Genomic DNA, 19598 nt, shown 5'->3' with positions numbered 1-19598 from the left:
ATTTATAGGAGTAATAACGTGAAAAATTAAACGGAAGTTTATGAACGGAAATGTGACACAAATATGGTGGACTTACGTGTAGAACGCAAACACGTAGTAAGTCACTTTCGTAAACATTAAGGTACATAGCAATGTATTGGTGTGCCAAATGAAACTTTAAGATTTTGAAACCTTCCTGCAATATATTTAGTAAACAAGTATAGTCAAAGTAAAAAGTAATCTTAATTTTAAATATACATAAAGACTTGCATGAAATTCATTATATCACATAAAGTTCTCTAATTTCCAATTGGCGTAATAGCACAGTGGGTAAATTTCAGGGATATGGTTAATATCTCGTCAATGAGAATTTTTCATTAACATTTAAACTAAAATTCATCATACAATAATAATTTTAAATCATTTCAAAAAGGTAAAGGCTTGTTTGTAGGATGTTTTTACAGAAATATTTTAGTCGTGTTAGCAAAAATAAATAAACAAACATAAATTAAGTGTCATGAAATGTAGTTTATAATGTTTCTTGTTGACATTTTAGTAATGCCATTGATTTATATCTTTTAACTAGTGCGGAAACTTTATATCATTAACTGTTAGTGAATTTTAACAAGAAAAATCAGGTCTAATGCCGGAGTTTCATGAATTTTAACAAGATTGGCAAAATTTTAATAAAATTACTTGTCGAAAATCAGGTCAAAGCCGGGGTTTTATTGGAGCGTTCCTAATTGTCTAAATTTCCAATTGTTTCGTGCTGCTATTAGAGATAAGCGGAATTTACAATAGCCGGTATACACAACGCTTATGAAACAATGACCGTTTCGTTACGTTTCTGGGTCTCTGATAACCGGTTATCGAATAAAGTGAATCTAATTCTGAATTGTACAGTAGCATACATCGCCCTATCTAGCGAGCAAATAAAAACTGTTACTTACACCGCTTATTATTACGAAATGTGCATTTCATTAGCGAATAACCAGTTCTTGCTATTGATAGAATCGATTCTCAAACAGGAACAATTATTTTCCGAAGGAATCTCTCTTTACCTTGTTTTCCTTTTACACAGTTCTCGGTTATAAAATAATTCTTTAGTAGTTGACATTTTTTAATTCTTTAAGTTATTAAGAAGTTTTTAAATTCTTTAAATATAAGCAAATCTTTAAAGTACATTTTTATACCAGAGTTCTCTGCTCGCTATAGACGTAGACAGTTTTGTGCTCGCAGTTGACGGAAAAATGTCTGTGCTCGCGTTCAACATATACTGTTCTGTGCACGCGGTCGACATAAACTGTTCTTTGCTCGCGATCCACATTTTAAACAATTGTTATTTATTTTACAGTTATAAGGAAGGGGCAATTATTCATTATATCGTAACTGTTTGGTTTTAAGAGTTTTAAGTTTTTTTATAGCCGTCAAAATTAAGCGGAATATGAGCTTAATTATGTAAAATGTGTCATTTATTAAGGCATTATAAAGTATGACATAATTATGCAAATAAATGAGGAGCTGGGATCAAATTATGTATAATTATATCTGTAAACGTAACAAAATATTATTTTCTTTTGAATGAAAATAAGGAAAACCACAATGCCAGTATTAAAATCACGCCTTAATATTCATGGCTGTAATGATTTTTAGTCGCTCTTTATAACTGTAATAGTGAATGTTTGAAAACAGACCTTCATGCCGATTAACTGATGACGTTAACCATTCAAATAACCAGTTATTTAATCGGAAACATACCTGCCATTACTAGTTTTGGAGAATAATCATTTATCTCATTCGTGGCTGATATCTGCGTTTGATGGTGGCAAGCAACGTTTGCGATTCAGGCAGCGTATTCTAGCGGCGGGTGCTGAAATCACGTGTGTGATGCGCATCCAGAAATTTTGGTAATTAAAGAGCTAATATTTTATTTATCAAATTAATTACCACGCTCGGCATTATTTTAAAGAATTCTATGTAAATTTTTCATGTCCATGGTTGTATTATAAATTTATTTGCAACATGAACAACACTAGAACACATACATTCGCTCGTTACCGAGGTTAGATGTTTACACATCACTGACGACGAGTACTGAAAGACTCGCTCATATATATCTTTTTTTTTCATTTTTCCTTCAGTATTTATACTAATGCTCTGCGAAATATAAAACTGTCCAGTTACTGGCATGCAACCCACCATAACATAAACATTTTCCTGACTACCATAAGTGGTCTGGCTTCCGATGTGTTTTGAATAATAAATTTGTTTAAAATATTTTTTGTTATCAAACTATTTTTAAAGCACGTGAACGTTAGTGAAAACGTTTACCATTTACCAAACGCAGCTAGAAAAACCTCCACGAGAATTAATGGAATGAGACGATAGACTAGCTGAGATTGTACCCTTCAAGTGAATGGCTGGGTGGAAGACTGTGGATTTCAAACGAGTGTTGAAATATTTTATTCGCAGAGCCACACCATTACGAATCTGGAGACATACACCCAGTACCGGGTGTCTCTCCAGGTTTTCAACCCGGAAGGACCTGGTCCCAGCACAACTGTCCTGGTAATGACAGATGAAGGCGGTAAGATGGCTTCTACACTACATGTTGCATGCCCGCAGTGTTTAGTGTAGGCCTGCGTCTGCGGCATGTGGTGTGTTGTTGTGACGTGGCGGGGGAGTCGCTGGCCGCGAGCTTCTCGTCAACTGGAGCACGTGCTGTCGTTGTGTTGTTGCCACGCCTAGCTGCCTCCGCCACCGTCCACGGTCCACGAGCACCCGGTCGTCTCATGCCGCTGTCGAGCTGTCATTGCACGTTCTCTAGCTTCATGTGACCATTTTATTCATTTTAACGTGCGATGTCGGCAGTACCACAACACTCCTGTTTGAAAATTATCATGTTTTAATAAAAATGTTTTGCAAAAGGTTGGAAATTTTCTGGATCGCTGTCGCATTATACATTAACCAGTGCTGAATAATTATTTAAATTGATATTTGTTAACTTGCCTACAAGTTTGTTAAAACAAAACAGACATTATTTTGAACAAATATTCAAATTTTTCTCTGAAGTATATTGTATCGCCTTTTTCTTTCAAATAATCAAACGTAAGATACGTTAATGGAATTATAATACAATCTAAATTGCATATAATTCCATTGCATCATTTTTTTCGGTAGTCTATCGTACAAAATGTGTGCTGTAATCTGTCAGTTGTAATCGTTTGACAAGTTTATTATTGAATACTACCAGTACATCGCGTCTTAGTCAATTTACCTCCAATACAAACTATAACTGCATTTAATTCCCATGTAATTAGTCTCCTTTATTAACATACAAAGGTCTAGCAAATACGTCATTTTACGGAAATACTCGAACGGCCATATGACATTTCTGCCTCAATGACACAACCTTGTCTTTCACTGGCCTTGACCTTCGTCATCCCCTGTTGCTTCTTGGGCATTTGTCAGGCATCCGCCGTCCATTTTGTGTTCACCAACAGCAACTCGAAACTTAAAATATTCGTCATACTTGATTTACCCAAAAGTAAACATGCATACACTTAAAAGTCGTAGAAAATTTTTTTAATTATCACCAATATGTACCTAATATTTAAAATACTTAATAAGTTAAATTTTATGTTAAACCAGGCGATATTGTGTAATGTAATGTTTCGTCAGTAAAATTTCTTCGTTTATAACGGTTACAAAGCGATAGAAAACAAGTTTATAATTAATAATTTGAGTGGCGTTATTCGATCAGATCTAGCCATTGACCTGCCCAGCTGGCCATGTAAGGCTTGTGACCACCATATCTATTTCTGTAATGTTTATTTTAATTACACGCTGCCTGTAGTTTAGAAAAAATTGAAACAATTCTGAACTTCTGAAATATTTTAAAACAATACATTTTATTTCTTTTAAAGTTGTGCCTCCGAGATTAACACTAGCACCAAAAAGAAGAAAATCTATACTTATATTATAAAGCTGAAGAGTTTGTTTGTTTGTTTGAACGCGCTAATCTCAGGAACCACTGGTCCGATTTGAAACATTCTTTCAGTGTTGGATAGTACATTTATCGAGGAAGGCTATAAGCTATATTAGATTATCAATAACATTAGGGATCCTTACTAAAAGTCCAATTTAGAATCAAATGCGTTGGAGGGGGTTAGATACAACATGCAGTACACGTACGTAGTGTGTGTTGACAATGCCGCAGGCGCTAAAAGTTTATTAAGCGAAATACCACTCACTGACTCACTCATCACGAGATCTCTAAAACTATACACCCGATTGACTTGAAATTTAGCAAAGTTACTCATTTTGTGATGTAGACTCTCACTAAGAACGGATTCTGCGGAAATCCGATCCCAAGGGGAATTTCAGGGGCGTAATATATCAAAATTTCCAGTTTTTGGTAGGAAATCACCATGGCAACGGCTGTTGCTTTGATGATGCTTCATTCGTCTCTATGGCAACGACTATTTCATTGTTAGTGCAGTCCTCATCACCGTTGAAATTTTTCGGGTACTATAAATACCAAAAAATTTCCTTTTTTTCAAGTATAGGTATATATTTTACAGACTTGAAACTTCGCAGTAATGTTCCTTATGTTACGCAGGATGACATTATCCAAAAATTAAATCCCATGGGTGGTTGAAACTAGGCAACAGTGGGTACTTTGTCTGCATGAGAACAGGATTTTGCATTGTTCATGCCTTCTGCGTCTCCATGGCAACGGGCATCGCGCGGCAGTGGCGTACCCACAAGGAGGGGCATGTATAATGAGCGGCGCAAGAGTGATCTGCCTGTAGACTGCCGTAGCGAAGTACGGGTACATCAGTTGTACGTTGCGTGCACGAGCCGGGAAACCATCGGTGCTATTCATTTTCTCTCCGGTACATTATACAGCATTGTAATAAATTTTCACTGAATTTTTTTTATTTACCATTTCTGTAAATGGAAGATGTGGATTAATTTTTTTTCATTAGTATAGCCGTGCGAAGCCGGGTCGGGCAGCTAGTAATAAAATAAAAATTAGTATAAACGTATGTAGGAAAATATATTCAATCGTATGGTTTTATATTTGAAAAATACTACTGTTTGATAAAATAAATAATATAACGCTACCTAAAATCATATACTTTTAATCTGATTTCTTAAAATAAATAAAACCTTAAACTATAGTCCCAGATTTTAAGCACTGGTGTAATAAAAATTTCATTTTATAGCAAAATATTTCTTAAACAAATATTAATAAATAATCAACCAAACACACAGAGTCTTATAATTATATAAAATTTTAATACATCAAGTAGATTGGCATCCTATTATGTACCGACCTTTGGCTCTGCATTGCAGCAATAATTTTTAAGGGTTGAAAATCAACTGAGAGCTAGGAGGTGGTAGTGCTCTATATGTATATATGTAGCACAAACCAACTTGGATAATGCTAAGTTAATCTGGGTAAAGCTAGGTTTATTTCTTCTTCTAGCATTACCCGGAATATACGTTTATATATATATATATGTACACGAGGTGTGTTCAAAATGAAATAGAGCTCTTGAAATAACGCGCTAACCGGCAGAGGAACCGCGCTTCGGCTACTGAGCGCAACTAGTGGCAGATTTATTCACAAACTGCTATTTGCCGCATTTCGCTTTGACCGTTGGTTGGCGAGTTACAGCCGCTGAAGTAAACACATGCAAAAGTCGGTCGTCGGATTAGTGCCAAAGTGACAATGAAAGAGATTGAATAACAATGTGAGTGTGAAATTTTGCTTCATACTTGTCAAAACATTTACACAGACATTTCAGTTGCTTAGCCAAGCATAAGAGAAGAACTGAATGAAACGCACTCAGTGCTATGAGTGGTTTAAGCGTTTTGAACACGGCAGAATGTCGGTCGGTGACGATCCCAGACCTGGACGACCTTCCACATCAACAGATGATGAACATGTTGAAAGAGTTCGTGCCGCGTTTGTTGGCTGACGATCATAAACCACCCCGTATTGAAATCAGCCAGGAACTGCCTGACACTACCAATGCCAATGAAAAATTCCTTGAGAACATCACAACAGGCGACGAGACGTGGGTTTATGGCTATGAAGTTGAAACGAAGGTGCAGTCGTCTCAGTGGAAGGGAAAAGGGTCACCTAGTCCAAATAAGGCACGCATGAGTCGGTCAAAGATCAAGCTGATGTTGATTGTGTTTTTTGACTGCAAAGGCATTTTTCATCAGGATTTTTTTCCTTAGTGGTCATATGGTAAATAAGAAAGTCTACCAGGGAATCCAAGCGCGTTTGAGGTATGCCTTAGTTATGAGAAAACCAGAATTGGATGTTGCATCATGACAGTGCACCTGCTCACGCGTCTCTCCTTGTCCGCAGCTATCTGGCAACACTCCCGTTGTGCTCCACCCACCCTATTCTCTGGACCGAGCCTCGGCAGACGTTTATCTGTATCTTAAACTTAAAACCACGTTGAAAGGACGTCGCTTCCAAACCATAGAGGAAATCCAATACAATTCGACAAGAGACCTGTGCGCCATCCCAGAAAGTGCGTTCCAGGAAGGAGGCTTTCTAAAATTGGAAGAAACTTTGAGAACGTTGTATTGAAAGTGGAGGGGACTACTTTGAGGTGGACAATGCTTTACATGTTTTACAATGAACTATAAAGATGTTATAGTGCAGAAGTTCGGTTTTTCTTTTTAAACACATCTCGATATTATATATATAGGTATTCAGAGGAGTTCTGAAGGTAGCCGATCACGCGTCTTAACGTCTCAATGCCAGGTGGTTTATTTTTTATAGACGTTCTTTGTAAGATTTCCAATCAAAGAATATGTAAAAATGGAATTACAACTCTTTTTCTTTATTTTTTAACAACCTATGCCTATTGGTTTACTTTTTACCTCGATACAAGCAAACAAAATATAAATATTCTAACATTCACACGCGAAAATAGATTTTTCTCCTTCTTGAGCTTAGAGTTATCTATTGCTACATATAGAATATTAATAACTTTTGACCTATCCCAAGAACTGAGCAATTGTCCTACATTCGCTGCAAAAAAATCCCATGACATTCAACTTATCAGCCAAAAATCATATTTCTGTAACCAGTGGCGGTTAAAGTAATTTTTGCGGTTTAGTTAGGAAGCGTGGTTAGAAAAATACGAAAAATTTAAATTTTAAATATGTTTATTAATAATAGTTACATTAATATTGACGCTTACACACAGACTTATGGGCCTACAGTAGCAGCCGTGGGTGATCTGACTTCTCACACAGTGACATACCATTTTAACTAATAACTTTGCAATTTTTTTTCATAAATTTAGGGAAGGATATATTTTATTCCCATACCACCCCTATATACGTCCGCCAATGTATGTTACAATATTCTTTTAAAAAATTATGTTTTTTGTGCAATTTTAAACATTGTCTTAAGAAAGTCTCACGACCAAACGTGTAAAAATATCGGAGACATATCTACTAACTTAGACTCATTATTGCCAATTCAAAATCATTAAAACAAAACACCATTTCAATTGATGTCATTTATAGATTTGATCAAAAATAGTAGAATTATATGTTAGGTCCACTTTTAATATCGAAAATCAATAGTATATGAATGGGGATCCTGCGCCTGGCTTCTGGCTGAAGATTGAGATTGTCATAGCTCTTCCGAGCGCAGAGATTTTCGTGAGGTGTCAGCTCGGTGACAACCATCTTGGATTGTGACGACACGGTGGCCATATAGGATGACCTTGACCTTGACCTTTACTTTAATATTTTACCTTGACCTTCAAAATTATCCCAAATTCGCTCAAAATTAGTAAAAATCTGCCAAATTTCCAGTTTTTTGAAAAATAATTTCCACCAAAATTCTCAAAAAATTTGAAAAATATAAATATCAATTTTGAGGGAAAAATTCCCGTCTTGAGGAAAAATTTTCCGCTTTATTCCTAGATATTTCAAAAATTCGGAATTCAAAAATTCTCAGAAAACCTTAGAAAGAACCAATATTCCACAAAGAGGCTTAAATTTCCTGACGACAAGACGCCCCTAAGCCTCTGACTGCCAACTTTGATAACCTTGACCTTGAATTTGACCTTAAAATTCAAATATTTAATTTTAAACAAAATATTTTGAAAAAAAGAAAAAAAATTAAAAAATGCCTACTTCAAATGTTCAGTTACGTTATCTATTTCGATACTTAGTTCGATTCCCGGCATGAGTAAATATGTACTTTATAATAGAAAAATTTAAAATATGCGTAATAAAAATTAAATTAAAATAAAAAAATTCTTACGTCACATCCGCCAACTTAAATTATGTCACAGTTGAAATTTTCGTTGCGGTCGCCATCTTGAATATCTGTAATTATTTAGCTAGAAATTCGGGGAAATTCTGTTATTAATAAAAAAATATACGATTAATATAATGATTGATTCGATCGATTCCAATCCTTGGATCGATACTTATTAGAGGCAAAAATAATAATTTTATGTAAAAAATAATAATTTCAATATATATTGGGGAAAGTCCTAAAAATAGCTTCAATTCCTCATCTACCAGCCTCCAGTAAGCAGATGATAAAATATTGGCCACCATTTTGAACATTCAAAAACATTAAACTTAGAAAATCGGGAAACAATCTAAAATTCATTAAAAATTCACTTATTAATTTACTAATTGAATCGTAGGATTTCTGTTCATGGTTCGATATTTTATCAATGCAAAAAAAATTAAACAAAAAAATACTTATTTAATAAATCATATTGAAAATCCTAAAATAATTTAAGTTTCTCATAACAGCCTCTAGTAGGCCGATATGACCGCCGTCTTCATATTATCTCTAATTATTTACCTAGAAATTCAGGAAAAATTCCAAAAATCATCAAAAAATTACTTATTAAAATAATGAATGATTTAATTGATATCCATCCTTGGTTAAATTCTCCACCAGTGATAAAAGTAACTAAATCTTAAAATAAATTTTAAATATTTTTCCTATTACACTTCGTGGGATTTTTAATCATTCTCTACGAAAAATGACTCTATACCTGACACCTGTCCACCGAAATAAATACGTTGTCGCTATGCCTACCATGAAAGTCTATTTTTTCAATGCATGAAATGCGTTGCAACCTGTTCATGTACAATGCTATACAAATAGGCCAAGCATCTTTGGTCCACTAGACCAGGTCGTGTGCAGTATCAGATGTAATGACCAGACTTCTCCGAACAACAATACCTTATTTTTCGTCGATAGCGAATATAAAAATCTTCAAGCAATCAAGAAAAAGTCTTCAAACTGTCAGACCTAAAGTATAGATAAAATAAATTGCACGCAATTATACCAAGGGATAATGTTTTGCGCTTACTGCACGACCAAGAATCCCTGAAAAACATTTTTTTCAAGACAAAGAGGTTTTGAACGAGTAAATATTCAGATCTACTAAATATTTGACTAAGAACATTCCACGAACCGACACACATTCAACAAAAAAGAACACACAATATACACAATGGACATACAGTACACACAAAAAGAGTAACACAGTACACACATTCAACAAAAAATCAGTGCACACAATGAACTCACAGAACACACACAGAACACACACAGTACACACTACACACAGTACTTAAGTACATACACTGAACACACAGTACACACAGTACAAAGAGTACACACACAGTACACACAGTAAACATACAGTACACCCACTGGACACACAATGGTCAAATAGTACGCACACTGAACAGAAATTCCGCACACAATACACACACAGTACACACACTGAACATACAGTACACACACAGTACACACTGGACACACAACGGAAATGCTGTACACGCAATGGATACACAATACACACACAGGACACGCAATAGACACTCAGTACAACACAGGACACGCAATGAATGCACAGTACACACACTAGACATGCAATGGACACGCAATGGGCACACAGTACACACAATGAACACACACAACGGACACACACAAGACACGCATTTTATAAAAGAAAGTACATTTGTATGTAAACTTAACTTGGTGTGGTACGATATCATCAGTATGATACGATCTCATCAGTAGCATACGATAATACAGACTTGACTACGAACATTTAAAAAAAAGACATACATTTCCACGAACAATCCACTCAGAGGATGCGATCGGTAATTTAAAATACTATATAATGCCTCCAATAATTTATGAATCCAACAGTTTTTAGTTCCAAAAGTCATTGGCTCCAATAGTCATTGTCTCCAACAGTCTATGACTCCTACAGTCTTTTGGTTCCAAAAGTCATTGGCTCCAACAGTCATTGGTTCCAACAGTCATTTTCTCCAACAGTCTTAAGCTCTATTAGTCTTTGGCTTCAAAAAGTGTTTGGCTCCAAAAGTATTTGGCTCCAAAAATTATTTTGGCTCTAACAGACATTGGCTCCAGCAGTCTTTGGCTCCAAAAAGTCTTTGGCTCCAAAGTTATTTGGCTCCAAAAAGTATTTGGCTAAAAATGTATTTGGCTCGAAATAGTATTTTGGCTCCAACAGTCATTGGCTCCAACATTCTTTGATTTCTATAAATGTATTTTACTCCAACTATCTTTTGCTCCAAAATACAATGGCTTCAAAAGTATTTGGCTCCAAAAACGTATTTTGGTTCCAACGATGTTTGGCTCCTAAAACGTATTTTGGTTCCAACGGTGTTTGGCTCCAAAAATAATTGGCTCCAGCTGTCTATGGCTCCAGCTGTCTTAGGCATAGCTGCTATTTGGCTACGAGATTAGGAGGCTACGAAGCTACGAGACTACAGGACTACAAGATTTTAACTGGCTACGAGGCTACGAGGCTACGAGACTACAGGACTACAAGCCTTCAAGGCTTAAAGACTACTAGGATTTAAGTCTACGAGGCTACAAGTTTACAAGTCTACGTGGCCACGAGACTAATTGACTCAAACTGTCTTTGACTACATTCAGCTGCTAGAGTTAATTTATCTCCTAAAAAAGAACTTGTTAAATACTTTTTGTGCAGAGATTTATTTCTCAGAAATAACCAGAAGCACTCGTAAAACATCAGCAGAAGTCTAGACAGGAATAATGAGCACACGAGTAATACCGTAATAATATTGGCAGGACTAATCAGTAGCACAAGGAGAAAACTAACATGTGTTTGCCTTCATATCAGAAAATCGACGAAAAAAATTAAAATAAAGTAAAAATTTACCGAATAGTAGACACAATAAAAATATTTATGAAAATTCTAATAAAAATTTAAAAAAATAATAAAAAATAACAAAATAAACTTCTGTAAGCTGGCGAACTTCTCCTTTGTTGAGCAACGATGGAGTTCTAGTTCAATCAGAATTGTTATTTTTTTATTATTTACATAATTTTTTTAACATTTTTATTATTCTGTATTTTTGTTTTATCTTAATTTTTTTTGTGATTTTCTGAAATTAAGGAAAATGTGTGCTATATTTCTCCGTGTGATCCTTATTATTCCTGTCGAAACTTTTGCTGTTATTCTTCGAGTGCTTCGGGTTAGTTCTGGGGATTCAATATGTACACAAAGAATATTTTTATTAAACGAGTCACGCAATTTTATTCAAAGTAACGTTTAAATTGTTAATTTCTGCTACCAAACTATCACTTAAAATATATTTATCAGTTGGAATTCAAACATAAATCATCCATTACTCAGTCGAATAATATGCCTTGAGACGTCTGAGAAGCACTAACATGCAGTACGAACTTCCTTCTTTTGTTGTCTAGCGAAGCCTTCCTTCTCTTGCGTTCGTTAGTGAGCATTCCGCATCCCTCATAAAAGAAAAAAATAATTTTTACCTCAAACACAACACTTGGTGACATCTGTTGGCATGAATCGGGGGTACTTAGAACAAGTTCTTTTACATGAGATAAATTAACTCTCGCAGCTGATTTAGTCAAAGACAGTTCGAGCCAAGAAGTTTCGTAGCCTCATAGACTTGTAGACTTGTTTACTTGTTGCCTCGTAGACTTGTAGCCTAGTAGTCTTAAAGCCTTGAAGTCTTGTAATCCTGTAGTCTCGTAGCCTCGTAGCCTCCTATTCACGTAGCCAAATAGCAGCTGTGCCTAAGAAAGCTGAAGCCAAATACAGCTGGAGCCAATTACTTTTGAAGCCAATGACGTTTGGAGCAAAAGTCATTTTGGTGCCAAGGACTGCTGGAGCCAATGACTTTTGGAGCCCAAGAATTTTTAGAGCCGAAGACTGTTGGAGCCTATTACTGTTGGAGCCAATGACGTTTGGAGCCAAAATACTGTTGGAGCCATAGACTGTTGGTGCATTATATAATATCTTAAATTGGCGATCGCATCCTACTGGAAATGCACGTCCTTTCCGTTAAATGTCCTTAATTATGTCTGTATTATCGTATTATACTGATGGAATGGTATCCTACAGATGAGGTCGTATCACACCAAGTTGAATTATCGTTCAAATGTACTCTCTTTTAGTGAAATGCGTGTCCAGTGTGGGTGTTGTGTGTATTAATTGTGTGTACTGTGTATCCATTGCGTGTCCATTGCATGTCCATTGTGTGTACTGTGCATTCATTGCGTGTCTTGTGTGTGTATTAAGTGTCCATTGCATGTCCTGTGTATGTACTGTTTGTGTTTTGTGGGTTCATTGTGTGTACTGTGTGTCCAGTATGTATTGTTTGTTTATTGCATGTCCTGTGTGTGTACTGTGTGTCATTTGCATGTCATGTGTGAGTACTGTGTGTGTTCTGTGTGTTCATTGTGTGTACTGTGTGTTCATTGTATGTACTGTGTGTTAATTTTGTGTACTGTGTCCATTGCGAGTACTGTGTGTACTTTAAATACATTGTGTGGACTGTGTGTGTTCTGTAAGTTCATTTAGTGTACTGTGTGTCCATTGTGTGTTCTTTGTGAGTACTGTTTGTCTATTGCGTGTCCTGTGTGTGTACTGTGTGTAGTGTGTTTACTGTGTGTACTGTACATTTATTGTGGTACTGTGTGTATTGTTACGAACGTGAGCAAGGCCACGTCACGCGCAGGTGCAGAGCTAGCTGGGATGCATCACATGCCACCGTAACATGAGATGTGCAGTGCGCGCCTGGGTCGCCGCTTCCCCTTCCTCCAGCCCTCAGCTCCCCGCGCGGCGCTGTTAGTTTTACATCCGAAACCTGACAGCTGCGGAGTTACGCGAGCCGCCGACACGTGTTTCGAGAGATTTCTGCCGTCGTGTCGGCGCGGAATGACGCGACTGGCCCCAGCCGCGCTCGTGAGTTCCAGAAATGGTGGCTGACATATAAAAAGAGGACGTCGGCCTCAGAAAGGGAGTTCGGAGAGAGAGTTCAGGCGGGAGCCTTCCCGCGGCGGAGCTTCCGGGGCGATAGTGCCGCGGGTGCGGCAGAGTGGCGAAGTCCTTGGACGAAGGTTCCAGGGCAGGGAGTGAGCGAGTTCAGTGGAGTCAGGAGTTCTCCCGCAGCGGAGTTTCCGGGCGATAGAGTGGTGAAGTCCCTGGGCGAAGGTTCCAGGGTGAAGAGTTCAGTTCCGAGCGATAGTGTCGCGGGCGCGGCGGAGTTCCAAGCGAAGTTCCGAGCGAGGCGTCGATTGGATCCTCGGTGAAGGGAGCTACGACGGAAGCGGCGGAGTGCGGTGACGGAGTCCCGCGGTGGAGATCCATGAGGGTTGCTGCGGCGAGAGTTGCGCCAGAGGTGCGGCCCAGCGAGTTGTGTGGATTGTGGGAAACGAGTGACTGGGGGAAGCAACATTTTTTAAGTGCAATTGATTAATTGCCATTTTAGAAGATTAATTATAAGTGTAGTGGCCATCAATAAAACTGTGTAGTCTAATATAATCTTTAAATGGGCTATCCTTTACGAACCCGCGGTAAATCGTAACATTATACTTTGTGTCCATTGTGAGTATTCTGTGTTTTTTTTGTTGAATTTTTGTTTTTTCGTTGAATTTTCGTAGTCAAATCTGTAGTAGCTCTGCATATTTACTGGTTCAAAACCTCCTGGTCTTGATAAAATATTATTCAGGGATTCTTAGTTCGACAGCAAGCGAAAAACATGTTCTCTTGGTATAATGACTTGTAATTTATTTTATCGATACTTTAGGTCTGACAGTTCCAAGACTTTTTGACTGCTTGAATTTCGATCTATTATCTATCGACGAAAAAGAAGGTTTTGTGGTTTGGAGACGTCTGGTCTTTACTTTTGACACTGTAAATTACCTGGTCTAGTGGACCGAAGTAGCTTGGCTTTTGTATAGCACTGTACATTAACTGGTTGGAATGAATTTCATGCATTGAAAAAAAAATAGACTTCCATGGTAGGCAAAGCGACAACGTATTGATATCGTGGGCCAGGTATCATGTATAGGGTATTTTTTTTTCGTAGAGAGAATGTTTAACAAACTTCACGAAGTGTAATAGGAAACATAATTTATTTTTTTAAGTTTAAGTTACTCTTATCACTGGTCGAGAATCGAACCAAGGATGGATATTAATCGAATGATTAATTATTTTAATAATTTTTTTTTTGATGAGTTTTGGGATTTTTCCTGATTTTCTTGTGTAATTATTTTGAGATTTAAATATGTCGGCAATAGGTTATCATATTTTTACTGGAGGCTGGTAGATGAGGAATTTAAGCTTCTTTAGGACTTTCCACAATAAGTATTGTAATTATTATTTTTTAAGTAAAATTAATTATTGCATCGAATAAGTATCGAACAAAGGACATGAATCGATCGAATCAATCAGTAAAATAAACGCATTTTTTATGAATTATAGAATTTTCCCGAATTTATAGCTAAATAATAACAGATTCTCAATATGGCGGCTGTTACTAAAATTACAAACGTAAAATCATAATTCAAGATGGCGGTTGTAACGTAATAAATTTTTATTTTTTATTTTATTAAGATTTTTTTTAAATTACATGTTTACTCTCTCTGGGAATGGAACCAAGATTCTAAATCGATAAAGTAACTGGACATTTGATGTAGGCAGTATTTTTATATTTTTTAAATTTTTTTAAATTTTTGATCCTAAATAAATTATTGAATTTTACGGTCAAATTCAGGGTAAAAGTCATCCAAAATGGCCTCCAGAAACTTAAAGGGGGCCTTGTCGTCAGGAAATTTAAGCCTCTTTGGGGAATGTTGGTTGTTTCTTCTGAGGTATTTTGAATTACGAATTTTTGACAGTTTTAGCAATACAACTGGAAATTTTCCCTCGAAACGGGAATTTTTCCCTCAAAATAGAGTCTTTTTTTTTTCAAATTTTTTGAGTATTATTGGTGGATTTTTCCCCAAAAAACTGGAAATTTTGCAGATTTTTGCTAATTTTGGGGAAATTTGGGCCAATTTTTTAAGGTCAAGGTAAGATGTTAAATTAAATCTCAAGGTCAAGGTCATTCTATGTGGCCGCCGTGTCGTCACAATCCAAAATGGTGGACACAGACACCTCACGAGAATCTCTGCGCTCGGAGGAACTATGAAAATCTCCATCCTTAGCCAGAAGCCAGGCGCATGATGCCCATTTGTATACTACTAAAATAATTTAACTTGCAATAACGTTTTTTATACTTTTTTATTATTGCTACTATTACCATCTAGTATTAGGTATTATGTAATTTTTGTGTCAGCAATAGGTAATTTTAAATTATGTTACACACATATAAAAATTTCTCATTTTAAATGTTTATTAAATGCCTATTTTTCGCAGTAAATAAATAGTTCATACCATTTAATTCACAAGCAAATGTTGGTAGTATGTAATAGCCGCACCGGCAGCAGGATTCAGGTTGAGGTGCTGACCGCCATCTTGTATTTTTATTATCACGGCCGCTATCTTGACATTCAAAATTTAACATTGTTTTCCAAAAATGACTCTAAACCCCTCAAAATATCCTAAATTAATTTTTATAACATCAAGGTTTCAATTTTTGGGGTGTAAAAGTTCCTCCTTTCCACGGTGAAAAAAAGTTCATCTTTAAGTTTTCTCTAGGGAACCAAAATCCTTTAAAGAAACAGAATCCTCAAAAGGCTCCATCTTTAGTTATGACTTTTACCACAACCTTTAAGTTGATTCAACAGTAAACATAATTGAAAAAAATTTCAATTGTATTCGCTCTAAATTTAATTTTTAAAATGTGGATCTTTAAATGTATTGAATATGAAAAAACTTATAAGCAGGATAACTGCGGTACTTATTTAGATTTTTGATGGGTGCACTCATAAAAATATTACATAGCAACCTTAAACGATAATAACACCAAGCAGACCACCCCCAACCATTACTACTGAGGCAAATACGCCTACCCTAGTAATCGTGACGTCACGGCTGCTACATTAGCTAACATGTATGTTTCACTTATCATATTCTAAAGCGTGCTAGTGTCCACCACTATCTTTTTTACTTATCGCTAACTTGCACTTTGTTGTGGCATTTTGTCTACCATTGTGTAGGCCACCATGAATACCTATAAACATTAAAATCAAAATTCGGGGGGAAAAATTGCAAAAAATTTAAAAGTCAATAAAATTGTTATCCAGAAAACCTTTTATGTAATAATTTAAAAATCGTAACTGTTAATGAAATACGATATTTACCTATGCCACAACAGTCGAGGTCTTGTTTCAATTTTAGATCAGATCAACAATGAAAATGTGTAAATCTTATTTCTACTGCCACATTGCCGATGAAACTGATCATTGTCATTAACTACACTGAATCTACACAAGGCACCAACCTTATTAAATTATTATGTCATTTGCCTACCATAGAGCCACACCCGATAAGCATTATGCACACCATAGGTCCATACGTGTCACGCTTTATGATATATGGTGCAATTTACTGAAATAACATCATTATAAAATAATTGTTTAGTTTTACACTAACGGCAGCAGAGTCTCCACCGACAATAGTGTAGTTCTACACATACATGTGATGGTGTATTTTTACTCTTGTGTTAAAATAAAAATACTATCAAAAGCGTAAAAGTACAATTGCTATGGTACGGTTAATATGTCATAATTTTATTTTTGGTGTACTTTTACTCGGTGATGTATACATTTATATATGCATGCGTGTGTATTCTTACACATCTATCGGTTTAATTACCCCATCGTTGAGTAAACTTAAATTAACAATGAATATGTTAATATGTACTACATGAAAAATTATTTTATTTTATTGTGGTTTGAAGTTGTAAATAAACGAAATGTAGTTTCAAACTATTTTCAATTTTATCACCTTTAATTTATCTAGTACACAATTCTAACAGTATGGATGAATTAGATGAGTATCGAACTCATGACCTTGTGTTTGTTTGTTAGTCCACCATCTAGATCACGTGACCATCATGCAAACCAATAAAGTTTCAAGTAATGGGATTATCACTTTCGTAACCTAATGTAAATGAGTTACGGTTGTGTCAGTATGCAATGCAAAATACACAATTTTTGCAGTTCCTTGGTGGACAATATCTAATCACAAAGGCCAAGATTCTCCAAACTCTGTTGCCTTCGGAAACGAAACTCGCCTACCCAAGAGAAAAATACATGGCCATATTCAGTACGTTTCAGGTTTACTATAAAGAAAATTACAAGCATATAGGATGAAAGTCTCCGAATCAAAGGCATGCTGTTCAGCCATACATGATGCGCTTTACGCTTACTTTAATGGATATAACAATTGATTGGCTGATAAGGGTTTCCGAACCATGGAGCCTTCAGTGTTCATGCTGGGTAAGAGTAAATATTACTCTTAGTAAAATAAAATAATATAAACCATACGACATATGGCATGGCCAAATTAAAAAACAAACATATGTGTGAAGAGCCTCTGAAACAACTGGACTTAGAAATACCAAAAACACAATTTCCCTCAACTGGAATTATTGCTTCACAAGCCCTACAAATACTAGTTGTAATAAATTAAATCATTATATTATTAAAGGCTATTTATTTTTATTTAAATGCTACTTTACTAAACGTTCATACATTCAAGACATTATTAAACGATTTATTGTTGTCCTTAAACGCTTGCTTATTTCTACGTAGTCTACCCACGAATTAAAGCAAAGCAGGAAGTTCCACCGCTTGGCAAAGGACAAAGATACATTATAAGCAGGGTTACTTCGATGTATGTTGTCCAACTCTTCGAGGTAGTATGATTAGTATATATTGGCCGGTCCGAGTACTGGCTTCTGGATAAGGATGGATGATGGGATCAGCCATCTTGGAATCTGACATCATGGCTGCCATATTTGATAACCTTGACCTTTTACTATTTTGACAATGACCTAAAAATTTACCAAAATGTTGACAAAATCCGCTAAAATTTCCAGTTTTAGGAAAATAATTCCGCCATAAAATCTGAGAAAATTTTAAAAATGAAACTTTTCCCTATTTCAAAGGTAAAATTCTCGTTTTGAGGGAAAATTAGCCATTTTAGTCCTCAAAAATGCCAATGGCTTGAAAAATCCCCAAAGTGGCTTAAATCTCTGCGACAAGCCGCTCTAAGCAAACGAGGTCATGACCTCGACCATTAACATGTCACGGTCGCCATATTGAATTATGACGTAACCGTTGAAATTATTGTTACGGTCGCCATATTGAAAATCCGTATTTTTTATACTACAAAATCGAAAAAATTAATAAATTAATAAAAAACTATTTAATACAATTTTAATTAAAAAAACACTTACGTCATGGTGTCTAAAGTTCAAACCTGGTGAGGAAAAAATAAATATGATAACAGATCCTTCCTCCACGGAAGCTACCGACAGTCTAACCTCCCACAACTAATGATAAGGTATATATATAAAATATATATATTTCTGAGTAGTATGATGTAATGTCAGCCATCTTGTTATCGTCTGCGGGAGGCTGCTATTGGTTTCGTCTGCTGCAGGCTGCTCATATTTTCGTCAGCTGAAGGCAGCCATCGTGTTTTTATCTGCTGGAGGCCGCCATCTGGCTTTCGTCAACTAATGTGCACTGATGTCATATTAGTAGTATATAAAAGGGGTTCCGGAAACTGGGTTCTGGGTGTGGAGCTGTGTGTCCGATCCGCCATCTTGGATTGCGACGTCACGGCGGCCATCTTGGATGGTTGTGACCTTGACCTTTGACCTTGACCTTGAATTTGATCCTCAAAAATCGCCAAAATCCGCCAAAATTGGGCAAAATTTGCCCAAAATTCCTCAAAAATCGCCAAAATTTCCATTTCTGTGGAAAAAAGTCCCACCAAAAAATCTCAAAAAATCCCACAAATTAAAAATTTCTCTTTTCGAGGGAAAAATTTCCCGTTTCGAGGGAAAATTTCGCGTTTTTAGTCCTTAAAAATCCCAGCGGCTAGAAATGTCCATATGTAGGCTTAGGAAACATATCGACAGCCTCCGATAAGCCTCTGACGTCATCATGGATTATGACGTCACCGTTGCAATTTTAGTTACGGTCGCCATCTTTAACTTTTTTATTTATTATCCGATTTTAATGAAAAAAATTTTAAAATTTATAAAAAAATTCAATTAACAAAATTTTAATAAATTTCCTATAAAAAACAAACATTTACGAC

At 36.1% G+C, this 19598-nt stretch overlaps 1 protein-coding gene across 1 annotated transcript in view; it reads left to right on the top strand.

Annotated features, from left to right (window-relative positions):
• LOC134528907 (protein sidekick-2-like) overlaps positions 1 to 19598 on the top strand; it is a 495973-nt gene that overhangs the window by 429196 nt on the left and 47179 nt on the right. The window contains exons 6-7 of the mRNA XM_063362572.1: positions 2452 to 2566; positions 5876 to 6068. Coding sequence (XP_063218642.1) covers positions 2452 to 2566; positions 5876 to 6068 — 308 coding nt within the window. The remainder of the gene's footprint in view (positions 1 to 2451; positions 2567 to 5875; positions 6069 to 19598) is intronic.

This window comes from Bacillus rossius, chromosome 2 (genome assembly GCF_032445375.1).
Source record: "Bacillus rossius redtenbacheri isolate Brsri chromosome 2, Brsri_v3, whole genome shotgun sequence".
NCBI classification, from domain to species: Eukaryota; Metazoa; Arthropoda; class Insecta; order Phasmatodea; family Bacillidae; genus Bacillus; species Bacillus rossius.
Note: the sequence above shows the minus strand (reverse complement) of the source record. Positions and strands in the feature narration are given on the sequence as shown.